Source organism: Beauveria bassiana (assembly GCF_000280675.1).
Source record: "Beauveria bassiana ARSEF 2860 unplaced genomic scaffold BBA_S00010, whole genome shotgun sequence".
Lineage (NCBI taxonomy): Eukaryota > Fungi > Ascomycota > Sordariomycetes > Hypocreales > Cordycipitaceae > Beauveria > Beauveria bassiana.
The window spans coordinates 961,737-980,095 of NW_007930845.1; the positions used below are offsets into that span (position 1 = coordinate 961,737).

The 18,359-nt window shown below is 52.2% G+C and overlaps 4 protein-coding genes across 4 annotated transcripts; 1 reads left to right on the forward strand and 3 right to left on the reverse strand.

Annotated features, from left to right (window-relative positions):
- Window positions 1-790: 790 nt before the first annotated feature.
- BBA_04641 (oxysterol-binding protein) lies at window positions 791-3,861 on the reverse strand (the record flags this gene model as incomplete). Its single annotated transcript, XM_008599738.1, has 3 exons — window positions 791-3,620; window positions 3,691-3,767; window positions 3,826-3,861. The coding sequence occupies 3 exons, from the start codon at window positions 3,859-3,861 to the stop codon at window positions 791-793; spliced, it is 2,943 nt and encodes a 980-aa protein (XP_008597960.1).
- A 1,621-nt stretch (window positions 3,862-5,482) lies between these two features.
- Window positions 5,483-5,992, forward strand: BBA_04642 (uncharacterized protein; the record flags this gene model as incomplete). Its single annotated transcript, XM_008599739.1, has 3 exons — window positions 5,483-5,606; window positions 5,716-5,884; window positions 5,953-5,992. 3 exons carry the CDS (start codon window positions 5,483-5,485, stop codon window positions 5,990-5,992), a joined length of 333 nt encoding a protein of 110 aa, XP_008597961.1.
- Window positions 5,993-8,732: 2,740 nt separating this feature from the next.
- BBA_04643 (uncharacterized protein) lies at window positions 8,733-11,317 on the reverse strand (the record flags this gene model as incomplete). The annotated part of the gene is made up of 2 exons (XM_008599740.1): window positions 8,733-10,707; window positions 10,767-11,317. 2 exons carry the CDS (start codon window positions 11,315-11,317, stop codon window positions 8,733-8,735), a joined length of 2,526 nt encoding a protein of 841 aa, XP_008597962.1.
- An 871-nt stretch (window positions 11,318-12,188) lies between these two features.
- BBA_04644 (subtilase-like protein) lies at window positions 12,189-14,719 on the reverse strand (the record flags this gene model as incomplete). The annotated part of the gene is made up of 2 exons (XM_008599741.1): window positions 12,189-14,129; window positions 14,201-14,719. 2 exons carry the CDS (start codon window positions 14,717-14,719, stop codon window positions 12,189-12,191), a joined length of 2,460 nt encoding a protein of 819 aa, XP_008597963.1.
- Between the last annotated feature and the right edge of the window lie 3,640 nt (window positions 14,720-18,359).

Consider the following 18,359-nt stretch of genomic DNA (forward strand, 5'->3'; position numbering starts at 1 on the left):
TAAAGTAGAGAGGGTGCTATTCTAGTGCCATAAGAGCAGTCAAATACTCGACTCTTTGCATTTCGTTGCCCGCACTGAGGGCTGTAAGCCGCAACGAGGTCGCCGGTTCATTTGGTTAGCTCAGAGAAGGAGGGCAGTTTTGTAAAAATTGTGACGCTTGAAAAATCCGAGTGTCCCGCTGTTGGGTCTTTCTCTTGACTGTGGAGATGAAAATGGTCTTGAGAGAAGGACACGCAATGTGAGATTATGCATACTCACACTGTAGGTGTCACCAGATCCAACAGGTAGAAATCTATAAACATGCATCAATGCTTCAGCCAAAGCCTATACGAGCACAATCATTCGATTTTGATAATTGTACATTCGAGCCAGAACAAGGACTGGGCGATTCCAGGGCCATGTGGTCCTCGACCTTACTAGACGCACTTGGTGGCGGCAAAACAGCCTCAAGTCCGAAGCTACCCGACAGTCCAAATAAACAACTCTCAACCCTATCCCACAAGTCCCTGCCTCAAAACGAGCAGAATTCACCACGCCATATCGGATGAGGGGTCACACAACACCTACTGCACTAAGCCGATCATCTCCCAACCCTCCCATGCATAGATGCCCCTGGTGGCTTGCATCATATCATATCACAGCGGTATACGAATAGAACGTCATGCATGTACTTAAAAAAAATCAGTTCTCTTTTCCGCAAGTAACCATAAACAGAACTCAATTGCACGATTTCTATGCACTCTCCAATATCCAAACTACTTGCTCCCCCACTTTGTTTCTTGACTTCCAGTTATACTTTGAAAATCTCCGTCACGCCTGTCCACGACCCCTTTGCCCTCTCCTCCCAGTAGCCGTCCTTGCCCGTCTTGATGCGCCAGCACTCCTCCCCTTCACCGCCATCGCAACCCTCCGCGACCTGGACGAACCATCGCGGCGCGTACGCCTCGCCGCTATCCTCGAGCTGCCGGCGGCGCTCGCGCTGCGCCTCCTCCAGCTTTAGCTTCCACGCTTCGGCGTCGTCGAGTGCGCCTTCCTCGGCCATGCGCTGATCCGGCCGCAGCCGGCTGTCTGTCGGCGCCATCTTGTCCCGCTCTATCGCCGTGATCTCATTGAGCGTCGCCGCGAATCGCGTCAGCCCGTACGTCTGCGCCGCATTCTCCACCAGCCCGCCCACGTGCCACACCGCATCGCCGCCGCTGCCGCCGCCGTGCTTGCCCTTGCCCGACTTGTGAAGGCTCGTGGTCCAAGTGCCAGCCAGGCCTGTGCCCGCGTCGCTGCCGTCGGGGTTGAGAATTTCGACGTGCACATCCTCGGAACGGCCGCCAAACATGCCCTTGCTGCGGAACTCGATGCTGGCCTTGTGGCCTGTCGAATCGTTGGTAACAGTCATGGTGCCTACAGGCTCCACATACTTTTCGCCCATGACGACGTTTCTCAGAAACATGTTGGCAATGTTCCAGGAGTACAGCTCGTCTTTTCCGTCAGCAAGACGCAGTGCTACGCGCACACGGCCATCGGTGGTAATTTCTGCACTCTTGCCCCAGAACTTCTGTCCGGGTGCAGCGCTTTGGGCTAGCGACCAGTGGGCAGATTCGGCGTGGATGGCTAGCTTGACGGGACGGTGCTGCACCTTTTCGACCAAGAGTCTAAAGCCACCAGGCGTTTCGTCGTCTCCGCGAACAAGCTCAAAGGTCTCGCCAAGAAGAGGGTTAAAAGGCTTTCGGATAGCACGCTCCTTGGCCCGACCACTGCTAAACTGTGAAATGGCAAAAGCTGTGACGTACGTCAGGCGCTCGGTGGGGGCCGCCATCTTGGACGCCTGGTCCAAGAGCTCCGCGTATTCGAGCTGCTCGGATAGCTTCTGCAGCAGGGAGAGCGGCTCGTTCGCAGATACTGGCATGCTGATGGTGCTGAGATCTTTCCCAACATTCTTCCTGACAAAGGCGATTAAGCTTGGCGGAAGTACAGTTGCGGGAGGAATCGTTTGTCGACGGCCCAATTTTGCCGTCAGGGGTAGAGGTGCGAGAGTCTTTGACTTGATAGGGTATAGGTGATTTGTGCCGTCGGGACCAATGGCATCTTCAGCTTCCATTGAAGAGACGGAAGAGCCATCATCTTCATCTTCCTCAGATTCGGCAGCCGATTCCTCGTCGCTCTCATTGATCTTGAGAACCCTTGATCTAGCATCCTCGGCGTCGAAAAATTCGTCAACTGTGGATGCAATGCTTTCCATGCTCAGTCGAGACGTGGCTTGGTCGGGTGCGGCACTAGCCATGCGCCGTCTCTTGCTGGTGCTGATCAGGCTGGTGAATTCTGCAACAACCGAGTCCAAGTCTGCGAGAAGTGATTGACAATGACCTTGGAGGCTCTCTTCCTCCTGAACAGCGCTCTTTGATCTTCTCTTGGCTGCCTTGGATCCGTTAGTATCCAGGGCAGCCGCACTGCCCGGCGCCGGAACAGCCAACGCGGAAGCCGTGGCCTGTTGAAGAGCCGGCGACATTCCAGGCGCGCTAGACTTGCGTCGCCAGAACGACTTCTTCTCAGCCGCAGGGAAGTAGCTCTCGCCATCCTCACCAACGGCCGCGGTGTTGGGGGAGAGCGCAGAAGGGCTTGCAACAGGCTTAGGTAGTGCGGCAACCTCTTTGGTGAGGCGGCGAAGCGCATCTCGTGTACCTACGACACGGCTGACGAGAGTTTCGACCTCTTGCCATTCGGCATCCTCCTCCTGACCAGGAGCATGTTGTCGGCCGGCAGCAGCGCGTGTCCTGGGGACCCTGGACTTGGCAGACGTCTGCGTAGGTTTGCTTTCAAGACCTCGAGCGGCACGACTGGCTTTTTCAAGCGCGTAGGCCCAGTCCTGAAACTCTTTGGCGTTGGGAGCTCTCAGATGCCAGACCTCGGCGCCAGAGTCGATGCTGATTTCGCGGCGTCTCTCGTCCGCGGCAATCGCTGCGAGACTCAACGGAATGGCGCCACGAAGGGCAGAGGAGTTGCGGTTATAGTAGTATGAGAGTGTGTAGGTCGAGTAGTCGAGGGAGAAGAAGCGGCGTGCATATCCCTGACCCTTCTTTCTCCTTCTTTTGGAGAGCGTGCCCACGTGGTAAGACGCAGCATTGCCATCAGTTCTGTTGGAAGCCGATCTTGGGCGGCCGGTTACATCCGGGTTATGAAGGCTGTCAACAGATGCACCAGGGTCTGCATCCTGCGTCAAGGCACCACTCTTGCCAAGACTTGACTGACTATCTCTGGTTTTGGGGACCTGTAGATTTGGAATGGTGGTGGCACCTTGAGGAGGCGCGCCGGTCGGGTACGTGAGGACGACAAAGGTGGCAGTCTTGGAGGTCTGCTTAGAAAATGTATTGTCAAAGACAAGACCGTACATGCCACCTTGCCCATCAAGGACATCGTATGTGCCTATTGAGACCTTGTCGGCTTCGCATTTGCCGACCCATCTTACTAGTTTGAAGCCCTTGTTCAACAGGATTTCCTGAGCCGTGTCTTTCTTATTGCTTTTGTTCGCTTTGCCCTCATCGATTTCGGGGGGGAGGGTGCCCTCGTCGGCAGAGGAGGAGACTAGGGTCGTGGCTCCGGAGCCGGGGTGCCTAAAGATGCCAAAATAACTGCAGGAGTATTAGCCTCGGCAAGTGATGGCGTGACTGCGCTGGGAGGGAATATGCTGGGACGACATACATGGACTTCTTATGAGGCTGAACGCTCCATGAGAGAGTCGAGCCGGCGTCGGCACGTACCCAGCGCACAATATACGACTGCAATGATTAGCTAATAGATTCATGCCGCTGGCGCGGGGCGAGGCGCGTAGCTTACCTTGCTGTGGACTTCGAGCCTCTCAATACCGGCCATGGTGGACAGGTGTAACACGAGACACTGGCCGTCAATGGCTCGATGCAGCTTGCTATGCCGTGGTAATGTGCACTACCGGACCATGCAGCTAGGTGGCGGCTTGGGAGGCTCGGTTCGCAGGCACCGTCGCGAGGCTCGAGGCGCGAATGAGGGCCTCGTTGGTAAGGGTAGGTAGCTGTTTGCGCTGCCGGGAGCTGTGCGTCGTTTGGCCGCGCTGGAGTGATGATGCAGCAACAACGTGAGAGTGTCGGAAGAAGAGGAGGAAAAGTTCGCGAGACCAAGAACTAGATACTCAGCCTGCGCGGGATAAGCAGCTTGGAGAAATAGGCTTACGGGCTAACTAGATACTAATTATGACGAGGCAGAGAGCGGAGGGTGGCAGGTTGTCGAGTGGGGACCTCGGAAGGGACATCAGTTGGTGACTGCCTTGATCATTTTAGCGGCCATTTTAGTGTCTAGGTGCGCTAGAAGGGGACCATTCAGTGGGCTCCCAAGCCATAAAACAGGCGTCGGAGCACTGGAATTTGAATACAGTGGGTAGGTACTCTGATGGAGGTACCAGAGCGCTCCGGATTCCCCCATAGAGCCCCATCACAGCGCCCCATGACAGCCATGCAGCTCCCGGACGTGGCGGCCTACAGAGGGTCCCTTGGCGTCTGCCCCCGCGTTATCGACCGGAGCCTCGGGCGGTCTCAAGGGTTAATCAAAGGCATCTTCTGACAAACTCGCCAATCTTTCTGCCGCGGCTTTGCTTTGTGTGCAATACATTGATTCCAATTGGGGCCTGTCTTGCGTAACGGCTGGTTCGACAACGGCTGACAAAGCTTGCAATCAGGCAAAGCCGTTGAGGAAGTCAACAGTGTCATCCAGTGACGCAATCAAGAAAATCAATCTGCCCGCGCAAACTTACGCATCAGCCTTGGACGCCGCCGTTGCTTCCATAATTAACAAGTTGCATCCAATCCCTAGCCAGCTTACCAGCCAGGCTACCAGGCCCACGGGCACGGCTCAACACCCGCAGGCCAAGCTTGTGGCTGGTGTGCCGCGGCTTGGACAATGCGGAGAGAGAGGCTGGCGACGCACATGACGAATGCGCTCGTATTTTAGGTATTTTTACGAGCTGCCCTGCTCATCTTACATGTGGCTGGAGGTGCAGCTGCGATACCAAAGTCAACCACCGAAACATACGAATGGTGCAATATCGTCGCACACCACAATTTCGGGCGTAAAGGTACCTTGATGCAACTGTCATCTAATCTCGGGTACTATTTTTAACAAGTCTCTAATGCGTGACGATCCACTCTTTGGAGCGCCGACTTCTCGTTAATTGCGATGACCAACAGGCTCAGTGTTTCAACACGATAAACATCATGTGGCCATGAATCAATGAAGACCGAGGAATGACCAAATAATTCATTCATCGAGTTATATCTTGCTGCTATAGTCTGCTGCAGTGCTGCTTTGCAGCACAATTGAGATTGACCAGTGGCTGTCGCCACAGAGATTGATCGCTCTCAACACCTTCCATTATGCTATTGTACGGCTTGACGCCAGCGTCCCGAGCCCTCCACTTCCAATTCTCGAGAAAGCCATTCGTTTTGCCCTCGATTCTATCCACAACATGCCCACCGAGATTGGTAAACTTGGTTCCGCGGTAGCCGATCTTGACAACGCCGTCTGGATCTCGGGCGAAGCCGTACAGTCCGCCATATCTACCACGACGAATGTCGAATCTGGGGAGGCATGTAAACCAAGGGCAGTACAGCATGCCCTCGATCCTGTCCAGCTTCAACGATTGGGGAGCTTTTCTTGTTTTTTTTTTTTTTTTTTTTTTTTTTGGCGCATGGTGTCTAGTCGCCATTTTTAATACATTCCTTGAGATACCAGAGGTCTCTGGCCTTACTGTAGAGGAGATTGGCGAGATTGTCAAGGGCTCGTGCTTCAATGCTTACCAGACCATACGACGGCAGCAAGTTATCAAAGGACGAAAGTATACCGAGGCGTCAATGCTCGGCAAGACAATGTGAGCCCATGAGTTCCAAAGTCAAGCAAATAAGAAACAAGATGAGACTGACACAAGGGTACAATTAGCACCAAGTCTGTGGAAGGCGATGAGGGGGCTGAGGCTTAAGCCCGCGAGAATTAGCAAGCTGGTTCTTACAACTAAGACAGTCATTTCGCAGTCTGTCGCAATTTGTTTAAATACAATATGAATGTGTTTCGAGAACCTCATATGTTGCTCAGTATGGCTTTGTACGTCTCAGACACAACACAAGCTTCCACCCCCCTTCGCCTGGACAAGCACCGGACATTCAACCTTGACCTATGTCCCGCCACTGCCCAGCTGCTTTTGGAGGTCAAACATACTATTCAGCGACGAACTCAATTTTCTCATTAACTCGGGTGAAGTAGAAACTTCACAGAGCGTGTCCACCGTTTCGTTTCCATCCTCATCTGCAGTCACTCCGGATGCAGCGCAGAGAAGTCTCGCTTGTATCAGTACCGTAGACAGGTGCATGAGACAACTAGTAGTCAGACGGAACATGGAATCAGTGTAGGACTCAGCACGACTGAGCAATCGGGGCGCATCAGGCCTGGTCAAATGGGCTCGTTGCGGTCGCTCTTCGCCAGGGTGAATACCAAGTCTATCGCGGAGCAGAGTCCGAGTTTCTGTTACAAAAGTAATAGCCTCATGTAGAAGTGAATGATGCTCTTTTGCGAGAGCCACAGCGCGCAAACCAAGGGCGCAAGCTGCATCAGGTTGTAGAACAGCAGACAGCCGTAGCCTGAGGTCAATGTCAGATAACAGCTTTACCGATAGCTTATCAAACAGCTCAAGATCCTTCATGTGAAGGAGAAGGGTATTTTCGTGATTTGTCCAGAACTCTTTTTCCTCATCATAGTCAAAATGGCCGAGGCGAGTATCATCAATTTCCAGTGGGCGAAGTCCATTCGCAAGTTCTTCATCATCTGGTTCATCTCCGAAACCAAGCATGACCCTAGGCGCTTGATACTCCTCGGTTTGAGGAGACTGGAACCATTCTTGCTCGCTTCCAAGGTCGATGAGCATTTTTTGAATTTCTTTCTTCTGCGGTTGTTTATAGTCTCGCCAACGAAGACATAGCCTGGCAAGCTCTAGGCTTCCACCCGCATAAGGCAAAGACAGCAGCTCGATCACCAAGTCAGTGATATCTGCGTTGTACAGCCTAGGGCTGGTTTGCTCAGTGTGCAAAACAACGCGGCTTTCCCGGCTTCCTAGCATGCCTTGGAGTGCGAAGCGGATATGTCCCTTGATTGGCATATGAGGCAATCCACTACCTTGTGCTCTTCTAGAAGGTAAGCATCTGCCAAGATCCCCATAGCTTGCCGAGGAAACGACTCACTCTGATGTCAAAGCGCCGCGCTCTGCAGAGCTTCCGTTGCAAATTGCGCGCATCCACCCTGGAACTGCACTCAAACCCGACAATGCGGCAAATGCCAGTACAAAGTGACAGACGAGGAGCATCCTAGCATAGACCCTCTTCTCATTGTGGTATACTGCATAGGAAGGATGAAAAGATCGGACGAGGGTTGAAGAGCGAGAAGCAGCGACCAACTCTACTCGGTCCATGATCGGCCATGTTCCTACACCAACTGACATTAATCCGCGAACAAAGGCGTTATTACACCCATTTTCGCCACTTTTGCTGTCTGTCCAACAGCAAAGCAAAGACTCGGGGGCTTTGAGCTTGACAATTTGTTCCAGCAGTTCATAGCATTGCTCGTTTGTCGGTTTCGTTGGCATGTTGTTTTTTAAATGCGGCTTGAATGTGTAAGCATCGACAACAGTCACGGTATGTATGCTTCTTGTGCCATTGGAGGCAAACTGTATCATCTCATTCACTGCTCGAAGCGCTGGACAGTCTTGGACAAAGGCGTCAAAGCTCGCAGAGTATGGGTGCTTTTCACGTGGACGTTCCAAAATAACCATGACGTCCGAAGGCCCTGAGGCGAGATTAAGAGCTTGCTCAATTTCATCGTTAGGGCGGTTCAAGTCTTGACCAAATTTTCGGATAAGGTCTAAAACTTGAATGTCCTCAACTCTGGGCCTGCAGAAGGGGGGATTTTTAACTAGCCGTGCCAAGTTTTTGGGTATTGGGATATCAAGACACGCCATTAATCGAAAGAGCTCAAGAGACTATGCTCGATATAGCTGGGAAGATTCGTTTGCGGTAAGAGTAGCAATTTTGAGTCGAAGCAATGCTGGATGACAAAGCGTCAGCGGAAGCTTTGTTGAGGGGAAATCGGGCTCGGGGCAACAATTGGAGGACAAGGCTGGCCTATAAGGTGAGGCTGCCCGAAGCCACCGCCTTGTTGCTCCCTTTTTCTCAAACACGCATCGCCGCGGACATGCAAAACTTTACTAGCATCTGCTTTTGCAAGCAACGCAACAGTCACGCCAAAGCAGACTACGGGAAGCCCGGATTGAAGCGAACAATGAATGGAGCATTATGGCTTGCAGCCCCGAAATCGACAGAAGAAATGCGTCAGCTCCGCCAACCGAACTCGCTGCTTAATGCAAACGAAGAGTCGCAAAGATGCTTTCCGCCGAGCTTTTGTGTGCAAGGCTATACATCCAAAACAGTCAATTCCGTAAAGACTACACGTACGGGCGTATCAAAACGATGGCAGGGCCCAGAGCTTTGCTGCATAAAGAAAAGAGCATACACATGAAAAGATGCACATGATCCACGCTCATGTAGCACGCTGCTGATGTTTCGAAGAGCACTGGCAAGTGAGCAGCTGCCGTCTGTGACTTGCTCATTTATTGAGCCACTTGCTTCCCAACAGACAGATTAGACGGGAGCAGGTTGCGACTGAAGCAGTTGGACCTAACCAGGTAGCTCCGCTGTGGCAATCGCTTCATTGCCAGCGCATCCAACGTTGGTCATCTGTTCCAACCACTTGTCTATACTCATGTTTCCCTTTATGATTTCTGCGTCTACATCCAAAACATCCAGATCCAAGTCGTCATCAAGGCTTTGGGCCTCACTGTCGTCAACACCTAACACATCCGAGTACTTGGACGTCGTGCGGTGACGACTCTGGGTCCCGGGCCCGCTCACGTCGCCGGCTGGTTGTATGGGTGGGGGAAGACAGGGAGGAGCTTCGTCGCGAGGTTCGAGCCCGGGGATGAGCATGGCAGGAGTGCTGGCAAAGGTCCGGTCGCCCTCATGGGAGTTGTAGAGGTTGTCAGTCTCAGCAGGCCCGAGTATACCAGGCGGAAATCCAGGCATCGGACCAGGAACGGGTGCCAGAGATGGGCCCGGTGGTGGCGGCGGCGCGTAACTCATAGGTAGGGAGGGCAGGAGGTCATGCGACTGAGAAGTGGCTGGATTCTCAGCCTCGTGTGGAACACGCCCTAGGCTCCTGATGGTACTCCCCAGGCGGACGCTAAAGGGAAACTTTTCTCTCTTGGGTACATCCATGCTCAAACAAGCATCAACAGGCTCGCCGTTTTCGCCAGCCTCAACTTGTTCGCGGTGCTCGAGTGTGTCTGACCGGCCTCGTCTTTCCAGGCGGCTCGTAGATTTATGTAACAGGGGCTCTCGTGTCATGGTACAAATCTGGCGAGTGTCGACTTCGGACGGCGTCTCGATAAACATGCGCCGCGGCAGCAAGCTAAGCTCCATGCCAGGATAGATGGACTCTATGAGAAACGAGGGCAGGATAATATTGTCATTCCGGTCCGCAAATTCGTAGCGCTTCTCGGCAATAAAGGTTGGCAAAAATGTGGACGCAGATGAGCTGCGGCAGACTTCGCGGATGCGTTCCTCTACGCTGTGCAGCGTCCGGCAGGCGGCAAAAGGAACGCTGTATCGACGCCCGTTGAAAGAGAGAATGACGGGGTCCTTGGCCTTTTCCAGAGAGAAAAAGACGAGCATAAAGGGCGTCGGCAGACCTTGTGTGCTGCTGTACTCTTTAAACGCGAGGCATGTCTTTTCGTGGCTGCTCGCCTTTTGCGCCGCCTCGGATATGGCATCAAGTGCGAGGCGCGTCAGAGGACTCGCGGCCAGGTAGTTGGACCACTGGTCGCCGCGCCAATCTTTCAAGACCTTGTCCAGCCCAAACATGAGACGCTCATGTCCAAATGGGACTTTGATTGGGACATCTCGACCAAAGTTTTCGGCAATGTAGGCCTCTAAAGTTGAGCTTTGCTTGTCATTGCGGAACTTGCTCTGCCGCCCAAAAACGCGGTCGGCCCAGTGATTGAGGTAGTAGGATGGGAGCTGATTAACAATGACAGACGGTTCGCTGCTCCGAGTGTTTGCCGTAGGTTTCGCGGGTGGGTGGCGTGATAGATTGCCGCTCTGAGCGACGGCTTCTCCGGGCGCAGGGACGCTTCCTTTGGCGAAGAAAGTAGTAGGAGCCGCAGTAATTGCAAATGCATCAAGCCTCCCGTTTGGGAATGTTGGTAGTACCGATGCGTCACGTATCTCGGGGAGGCCTTGTTCAGACATGAGGCAACGGGATGTGGTCGTGTGAGTATCCACGTCGGCAGAACTAGTTTCAGCCCCCATCGGTGTGCAATATGTCGTGGAGCGTTGTCCCGGGCCATCCATATTCGAAATGGGAGTTGTGATTTTCTCCTTGATGCTTTCCTTGGTTGTTGAAAATACAGCACCGAGGACGGATTCATCAGCACCTGAGCTCGATGTGACAGGGCGTTGCAGTCCATCCTGGGCACCTCCATCTGCATCGATCCCAGCAAACCCACGTAGCATTGAGTTGCGGCGTTTCTGTAGCTGTCTTGCCGTCTGCTGTCTCAACTCTACTTCACACGACGTCTCGGCATGGCGCTTACCACTACACAATGCGGTTAGCAAAGGGAGCACATGTCATCGATGAGGAACCGCTCGCCTAACCTCATCTGCGCGATACTGGCGATCTGCAGTGCGAACAAGAGGCTCATCTTGAGCCAGTTGAGCTGTTCGCGACAGCGCAGAATTCGCGGCCTCAGCCACGGCCACCGCAGCTTGCCCATCAACGTCAGCGGTCGCAGAGTCGTCGGATCAAGCGCCGCCTCGTCCACCGCCGCCGCTGGGACGCTGCTGCTGCTTCTGTCTCGGCCAGCTTCGGCGCTGTCTGAGTGACTTGCGCGCTGAATGAGCAGAGTCACGTTGTTGTATATGGCGTGGCATTTGCGCGCGAGCATCTCAATCTCGCGGACGCCATCGCCCTTGAAGACGGCGACAGTGCGGTCGCTCAAGTCCCTGTCGGGGTCGATGATGGTGTGCAGCTGCTTGAGGGCGGCTGCCGTGGCGTTGACGTCAAAGACAATGTCGTGTAGCTCGTGTTCGGCCTCGCGCGCCAGTTCCATGTATGTTTGCAACGTCGTCGCGAGCTGCACACCGGTGGTGACGATGTGCAGAATAGAGCCGGCCGCTGTTAGAGGGTCGGTTATATTGGTGAGCATTGTGTCGCGGGGCCTTGCGGTGATATCGGCCAGATTGCGGTTTCTTCACATTGCAAGGAAAAAGAGGTATATTCACGTAGCAATGGTACAAGTCGGAAAGGCTGCGCTTCGCTGAGATAAATCACACAGGTGGCTGGAGGAAAAGATATAATACTTTCCTAGCAGGCCTCACAGCCTGATAGCTTCCATTCTCGCCACGTCACTCTGCATAGTCAGGTGAAGAACTGGGAACAAGAGTGATTCAGCTAGACCACCCGTCCAACTTTCGTCACTCTCTCTGACTGATGGTAGAAAGCACCTCCGTGACAGAATCTTCCGAAAAAATAGCTCCGTGCGATGCCATTTTTGCAAAACTGAGTATTGAATGGCTACCAGTTTTGCAATTGCTGGTTTATAAACGATAATTATCGTGAGGTTGATGGTCTTGATTCGTCTTGTTTGATTGATTGTTATCCTACAACTCAGTGTGTCGAGGCCACACACAAGAGCTCTCATACAAATTAAAAAATGGGGCTTTCCTGGCTCCCAGCCAATGAGAAATCAGTGCCTCGATAGGCACAACAGCAATCAATAAAATTTCCGCAGCAACTAGGTGAGTAAAGAAAAAAAAGTTTCCCTCATCATGCAAGTAAAACAGGTCTGCAGCTGGCAAAGGGCTTACAACTTTCAACTATTCATTCTTCTTTCCCCCATCGATTGAATGCCGAAACTAAATCTTCAATATGCACAGAGTCGATCCGCCTCGATCCAGAGACATGGTCAATTCCTACAAGGCTCTCGGACTGGAAGTCACAATCGCTGAAATGGACGTACACACTCTCAACTCGACAAAGCAGGCCATCATCTACGGCGCTGTCATTGACGAAGCTCTTTACGCACAATGCGTGTCAAAATAGTAACATCCATCTGCGCCCTTCTTCGGATACGGCATTCCCGCCTTCCACTCCTGTAGAGTCGTACCGTCTGGGCACTTTTTACCGTCCAAAGCCTTCAGTCCCGAGGAACGGCATTGTTTGACCGGAACTGTTGCTACACTGCCATGGAACTTCATGCACTCCTCGTGACTTTGGAACAGGGCATTCTCGTGCATCTTTTCCCCGCCAGATTGGTAACTCTTGCAGGCCGTATCGCCCGCCAGCTCACCAACTTGGAACTTGACCGTCTCGGAAACGTCCCAGTCTGATTCAACGTTGGGGTTGCCAAAGATTCTCAAGGCGCGCACCTTGAACTTGTAATCGCCCTTGGGACCGTAGTCGCCCGATTCGAGTTGACCGTTCCACTTCTTGGTAGGCTTCCGAACTGAGTCCCAGTAGCGACCCAGCCCCTGTACAGTAAAGGCCAAAAGAGTCTTGTTGTCTGTCAGACGCTCAGCCAGCCATTGGGGAGGCGACAAGGGCACAAGCTCGGCGCGCAAAAGAGGCGATGCGAGTTCCAATTCAAAGGTAAACGGCACCGAAATGCTCCAGACGCCCTCCTTGTTAGCGACAAATTTGAACTCTGTGCCCTCGGCGAGGGGCCGTGGTTGCCCTGTCGAGCCTTGTTGGTATTCTGCAAGCTCGGCTCCATTGGGTGCAAGGACTTGGTGCTCGTGCAGTGAGCCGGAGAGACCCAGGTACGGGACGGCCAGCGAGCTGCCATCAGAACCATTAACGGCGATCCAACCGGACCATAACGGCAGTAGGTTCGAGTCAAGGTTCTTGGGGTCCTCGGCCGAGACCTCGATAGTGGCTGACTGATCGGGGGCGAGCGTGACGGAGCTCTTGTCAAGATTGACTGTGGCGGGGGCTTCTACAAACTCGGGGTTTTTAAATGAGCGGAAATAACGGGCATATACGGTACGGCCAGGAACATTAGAGAGGTGGTACACCGTCTCCGACTTGGCCGTATTGGTAATGCGGAGCTTGATAGACGCGACCCGGTGGTCGGTATCGTTAAAGGCAAGGCTGGCTGGCTCCAGAAGCGTCGTGGCGTAGGCGGCGTCCCAAGCCCGGACAAGGCCGCCTCCCTGCTGCATGACCGGAATAAGGTCGTTGTTGTCTTTTTGCAGTTCGGCAGTGGCCATCAGGAGGCTATTGAGGAGCGCCGGGTCAAAGTTCTGACGGCGCTCGGCGATGAGAGCCACGATGCCGGCGACCTGCGGCCCAGAATATGATGTACCCGAGCACTTGTCGTAACCGCCGCCCCGCTTCGGACAAGGGATATCGTCGCCGGGCGCGCCAACGTTGGGCTTAATGTCGAGGTCCCAGGTCGGCCCAGAGGCTGAGAACTGCGACATGCCGGCCGTTTCGACGGCAACGCTACCGTTGCTGTCCATGCCCTGCTGCGTCATAAACTTGTGGGCAAATGAATTGACGGATACAACACCTCGCCCAGTCGCAGGACTCATGGCATAAAATAGGCCTGCTTTCTTATTGTTACCGTTGCCGCCAATGCAAGGCACACCGCTGGCGGCGATGCGCGAGGCCACGGCTGCGACAGGACTATGTGCCCATCCAGAGCCCTGGAAGCCAGTAGACGAGGCAATAATCTGGGCACCATCTTCAAATGCCTTGAGCCAACCGGCTACAATGTCATCCTCTTCCCCAACTGAATTGCAGTTCAAGACTCGATATGCGGCCAGCGTCGCGTTGGGAGCTACACCAACGAAGCCACCCTTCTCATCGTATCCAGCCAGGATACCAGCCACTGCAGTGCCATGGCCAACGCAGTCCATGGGGTCGCCTTTTTTCCCGTCCTTGGCCAAGTTATCCCCTTTGACGACTCGGCAGTGTTGGCCGAAGCAGCCGCCTAGGGCCGGGTGCGTGTAGTCGACCTGCCACCGTCCACGTCAGTATCCATGTGATTCAAAGCTTCTCTCGTGGAATCTGCATCGCGGGGACCTACACCCGTGTCGACAAGGGCAATTTTAATGCCATTACCAGAAAGGCCCTCCGCATGAAGCTTATCCACCTGTGTCAAGACATGATGCCACGGGGACTCGAGGCTTTGGCCGGCGGCGCGGGATGCAAGGCCACTGCTCCAACGTGCCTGCTGGTGTCCAGACTGCTGTTTCTCTGGCTGCTCTCCGGGCATGTCGCTCGCTGTGCTGCTCATCAAGTTCACGGGCCATATCTCCTTGACGCCCTTGATGTTCCGTATCTCGGCACTCGTTACCCCGGTCGCGTTCGCCAGTTGGACCGAAATTCCGTAAAAGATCTTAGAGTCAAACTTGCGACGCACTTGGCCATCCTGCTGCTGGATGGCCTTTGTCAGAGGTTCAATGTCTTGGCCGGTCTCACACTCGATGATGAATGCGCCGACAACGGTATTGTCGAGTGTCTTGTTGCCATCTACTGCTGCCCAGGCCGAGGAAGCGACCGCCGTGGCAGTCCACGCTAGGGTCCAGATTGATGGACGAACCATGGCTGCTTAAAGAAAGAAAAGGTTGGTTGTAAGGACCTCTCCAACAAATGATGGTAAGCATAGAAAGATGGAGATGGATCATTCTACAAACTTGGCTAGATTATGAGGCTTTTGAGCCTATTTATATTCTCTGGCCCTGTGCAATGCTTGGTCCATGAAGATCATTCTGCGCATAGTTAATTTCGGACATGCAGGTGAACAGGTCTTTGATTTTATTATTATTATAATAAACTGACTAGGTTTAATAGCCTATCCAGTACCTCGTAAATAACAAGCCAAGGAAGATCTTGGCTCCCGTGTCGTAGTCGGCCCGGTGCCGTGACTATAGAGCTCCCTTTCTACTGCTAAAGGGATAGTTTACAAGATCGCAATACGAGTCTTCAAGCGCACGAATTCTTCAGGCCATGACTAGCTGCCGCGCTGTAATATTAAAGTTGAGAATAAATAATCCTAGCATTAGTATAGAGTAATAATAGGTTTCAAGTAAAAACCACGTGTAACTCGTACTCGCCTCCACTTAATTCAGATCCGCTTAAGTTCATCTTCAAACTAGCAACAATCGACTAAATAGCTACCTTTACAAAATTAAGGCAGCGGAATCAGATAAGTGTAAACAGTAGAGCATTTTCTCTTTTGACGTAGAATATAGACAATATGGTCAAAAATCATACTTCAATATACGCACGGAAAGATAGCAGACTTAATTTAATTTAATTTTTTAGTTTAATTTAATTATTTACGTCCGTTTACGCCCTAGAGTAGGCATTGGGACATGCTATCGAACCTTCTACGGATAAATAGGCCGCTAACAGAGCGCGTACCGCGTCTATGTTCTCACTAGTTGCCCCTGGAATACTCTCCCTACCATCATCCTCTTTGTCAGAATCGATACCCGTCAGCGAGATCACGATGATGCTGGCTTGATGCGCCCGCGGTTGCTGCCGCAAGCGTGTTGCGCTAATAACTATTCTCGCCTGGTCTTTATACGGGGACCAGCGGGAGCCCTGATATCAGTGATGTTTATCGCCTAAAATAAAGGAAATAATAAAGGGTTTTATAAGTAGCGTAAACTATTTAGGCTAAATACTATATCAAGTAGGACTTTTTTAGCACTAGTTAAACTGCCCTCTAGGTGCAGTGCGTTGTCCGAAGGAATGCGCTGATATAATCTCCGCGGGTGCCCGTGAAATATTATAGCCACGGGTACTCGTGGCCCTATTAGCTCCCGTGTGCTTATATGGACCCGTGGCTCTATAGGCTCCCGTGGCATTCTAAATCCGCTCCCGGGCGCAAATGTAGGGGCCGCCCCGAAGAGGGTGTCGCGGGGCTCATCATTTTACGCTTCTCATTCCGTTGACTCCGTTCCCATATTCATTACTCGCTCTCTGGTCAGCAGCTACCTAAAGAAGGCAATTACGCGGCTGCGCCAATCACAAGCCGTCTGTCTCGGCCCCATTCTAAAACAAGGCTTCCATTGTCTAAGAACCAGCTGCTACTTACTCGCGCCTCGGAGTTTGCCAATTGGTGACCACCGCCTGAGATAACCCACCGAAGACTAAGAACTATCACGCTAAATCGCAGCAGGACATCGGTGCTTTTGTCAATTCAGGCACTCCCGGCGTGAAAAGAAAGAACAAAGTTTTGTCATCCACAGTTCAGCTTCTTCATCAATTCCTTATCTAGTGTTGCCGACAGCATCTAGATTGAGTACATTTCTTTCTGAACTCGGATCGGTTGCCTGCCGCTAAGCCCTAGACGTCGGCAGGCATTGCGCAGATTCAATTGCGGAGCTCCCTCGGTCCGCGCGGCTCTCGTAAAGATGGGGTACACGGCTCGTTTTAAGGCTGTTTCTCACTTTACATCGTTAACTCCTTGCATGGAACTCTTACATAAACCTCCTGTTGCAAAATATGAGGCGGGCATCACGGTACGTATATATATAGGCAGGTAGAAATCAAGCATCGCAGGCTCGCGATATACATTACCCGTGCAGTCGAATACTCATCGAAGAATATATTGGGAATAGAGATGTGTCGTTTATAGGGCAATATGCTGCAATCTTACTTTCTAGCGCGTACTACTATAATGTCGAACGCGCGTAAGTTGACTTAGGCAATCTCTGAATTGCCTAGCTATATCAGTTATAGGAATAGGGTCCGTTTCGGGAGATCGGGTTACGTCTCGTGCAGTGAAATCTAACTATATCATTTCATATTTCTTGTTATATGCTTTATAAATGGGTGATCTAGCTAGCATGTGACGGAATTCAGATAATGGCTTTTCCCAGGCAGACATACTGGCTTCGGAGCCTCCCCTTGACATTGAATTGGTACCTTGTGTTAGAACGTGTATCTAGTAAACAGCTGCACGCCATGAGCACTTCAACGAGTCCTCTGTGATACGTACGCTTCATGACTCCGCCCCATAACTACTAGCTGTGGTCTGCCTCAACCGCGCCGCGCCCGCTTTGTCCTACAACTGTACTTTGCAAAGCCAACCAGCTCGGGTTTTGCGGCCTATCGGCTCCACCGATGAGCGAACTATCTACTCCCAGACTCGCCGTAGTTAGCCCAAGGGCGAGAGCAAACACAGTCGCTACGATGACCTTCATTGTAGCGACAGTCATGACTTCGTATTATAGAAGCTGAGACTTGCTACTAAATTCTTTCTTATATAAGTGCTTTCTCCTCACATGGAAGCTAATACGGCAGTGCATAGGGCAAACCGTCTTATATAATCATATTATATAAAAGGGCTTAACAAAGGATGTTATACTTTCGTCTCGCACCTAGTAATAAGCGGCATGCATAGGGCATAGAACATAGGGTGCGACTATGTGGAATCGCTAATCGTCGCAATCAAGAGGGCAAAGCACGTTATTATATTATGGAGTATTATAGTCTATTCGTCTGCTGATGTTTCAGCTCCTAAGCCCTATAACGCGGTAAGCGGATAGCGGAAAACATGGCCGATTCTCTTATAGACATTTCGCTAGATTTCAAGGTCCAAGCTCTTAAGTGCCGCCTCACTTAGTTAAGCGAGACCTATCACTCAGCTAGACTTTAGCAGCTTAAGAGTTAATTTATATTTATTCCTTATATTCGACCCTATCCTAGTTTGGTAGGTGACGGTTTCTATAGCAGGTAGGGAGGCTTAGTAGCGGTCTATTAACCCCCTCGGGACCCACTAGCCGCCTGGTGGGGTGTCGGTGTGTGGCACGCGTACCCACCACCCTAAGCTCCTCCAGCAGCCGCGCCATCAGGGTGACAAAACAGACCGCCGGTAGCCTACTACGCACGGCAAAGTGTCAGGCGAAATTTTCAAGCTTTAACACGCAGTAAAAATATATAATAAATCTAGTAAATTTATGTACTCTAACTTCTATATTAAAATAGTATTCTAAGTACTGATAACGAGTTGTGGTTCATTTCTAATGTTTGGAAAAGTGAGTATTCTTAGCTATACCGGCGATCTGTTTTGTCACCCCGTTGCCGCGCGCTGTCGAGCCGCCCGTCGTGCAGTGGAGAAGCAGGGGCTTGGGGAATGGATCTCGACAAGGGACAGGGGCAGGGTCCCAAGATCCCTGCTACTTTCATTGTCATCCAAGCTATCCAGGTGCCAGGCACCATACGTACAAGCT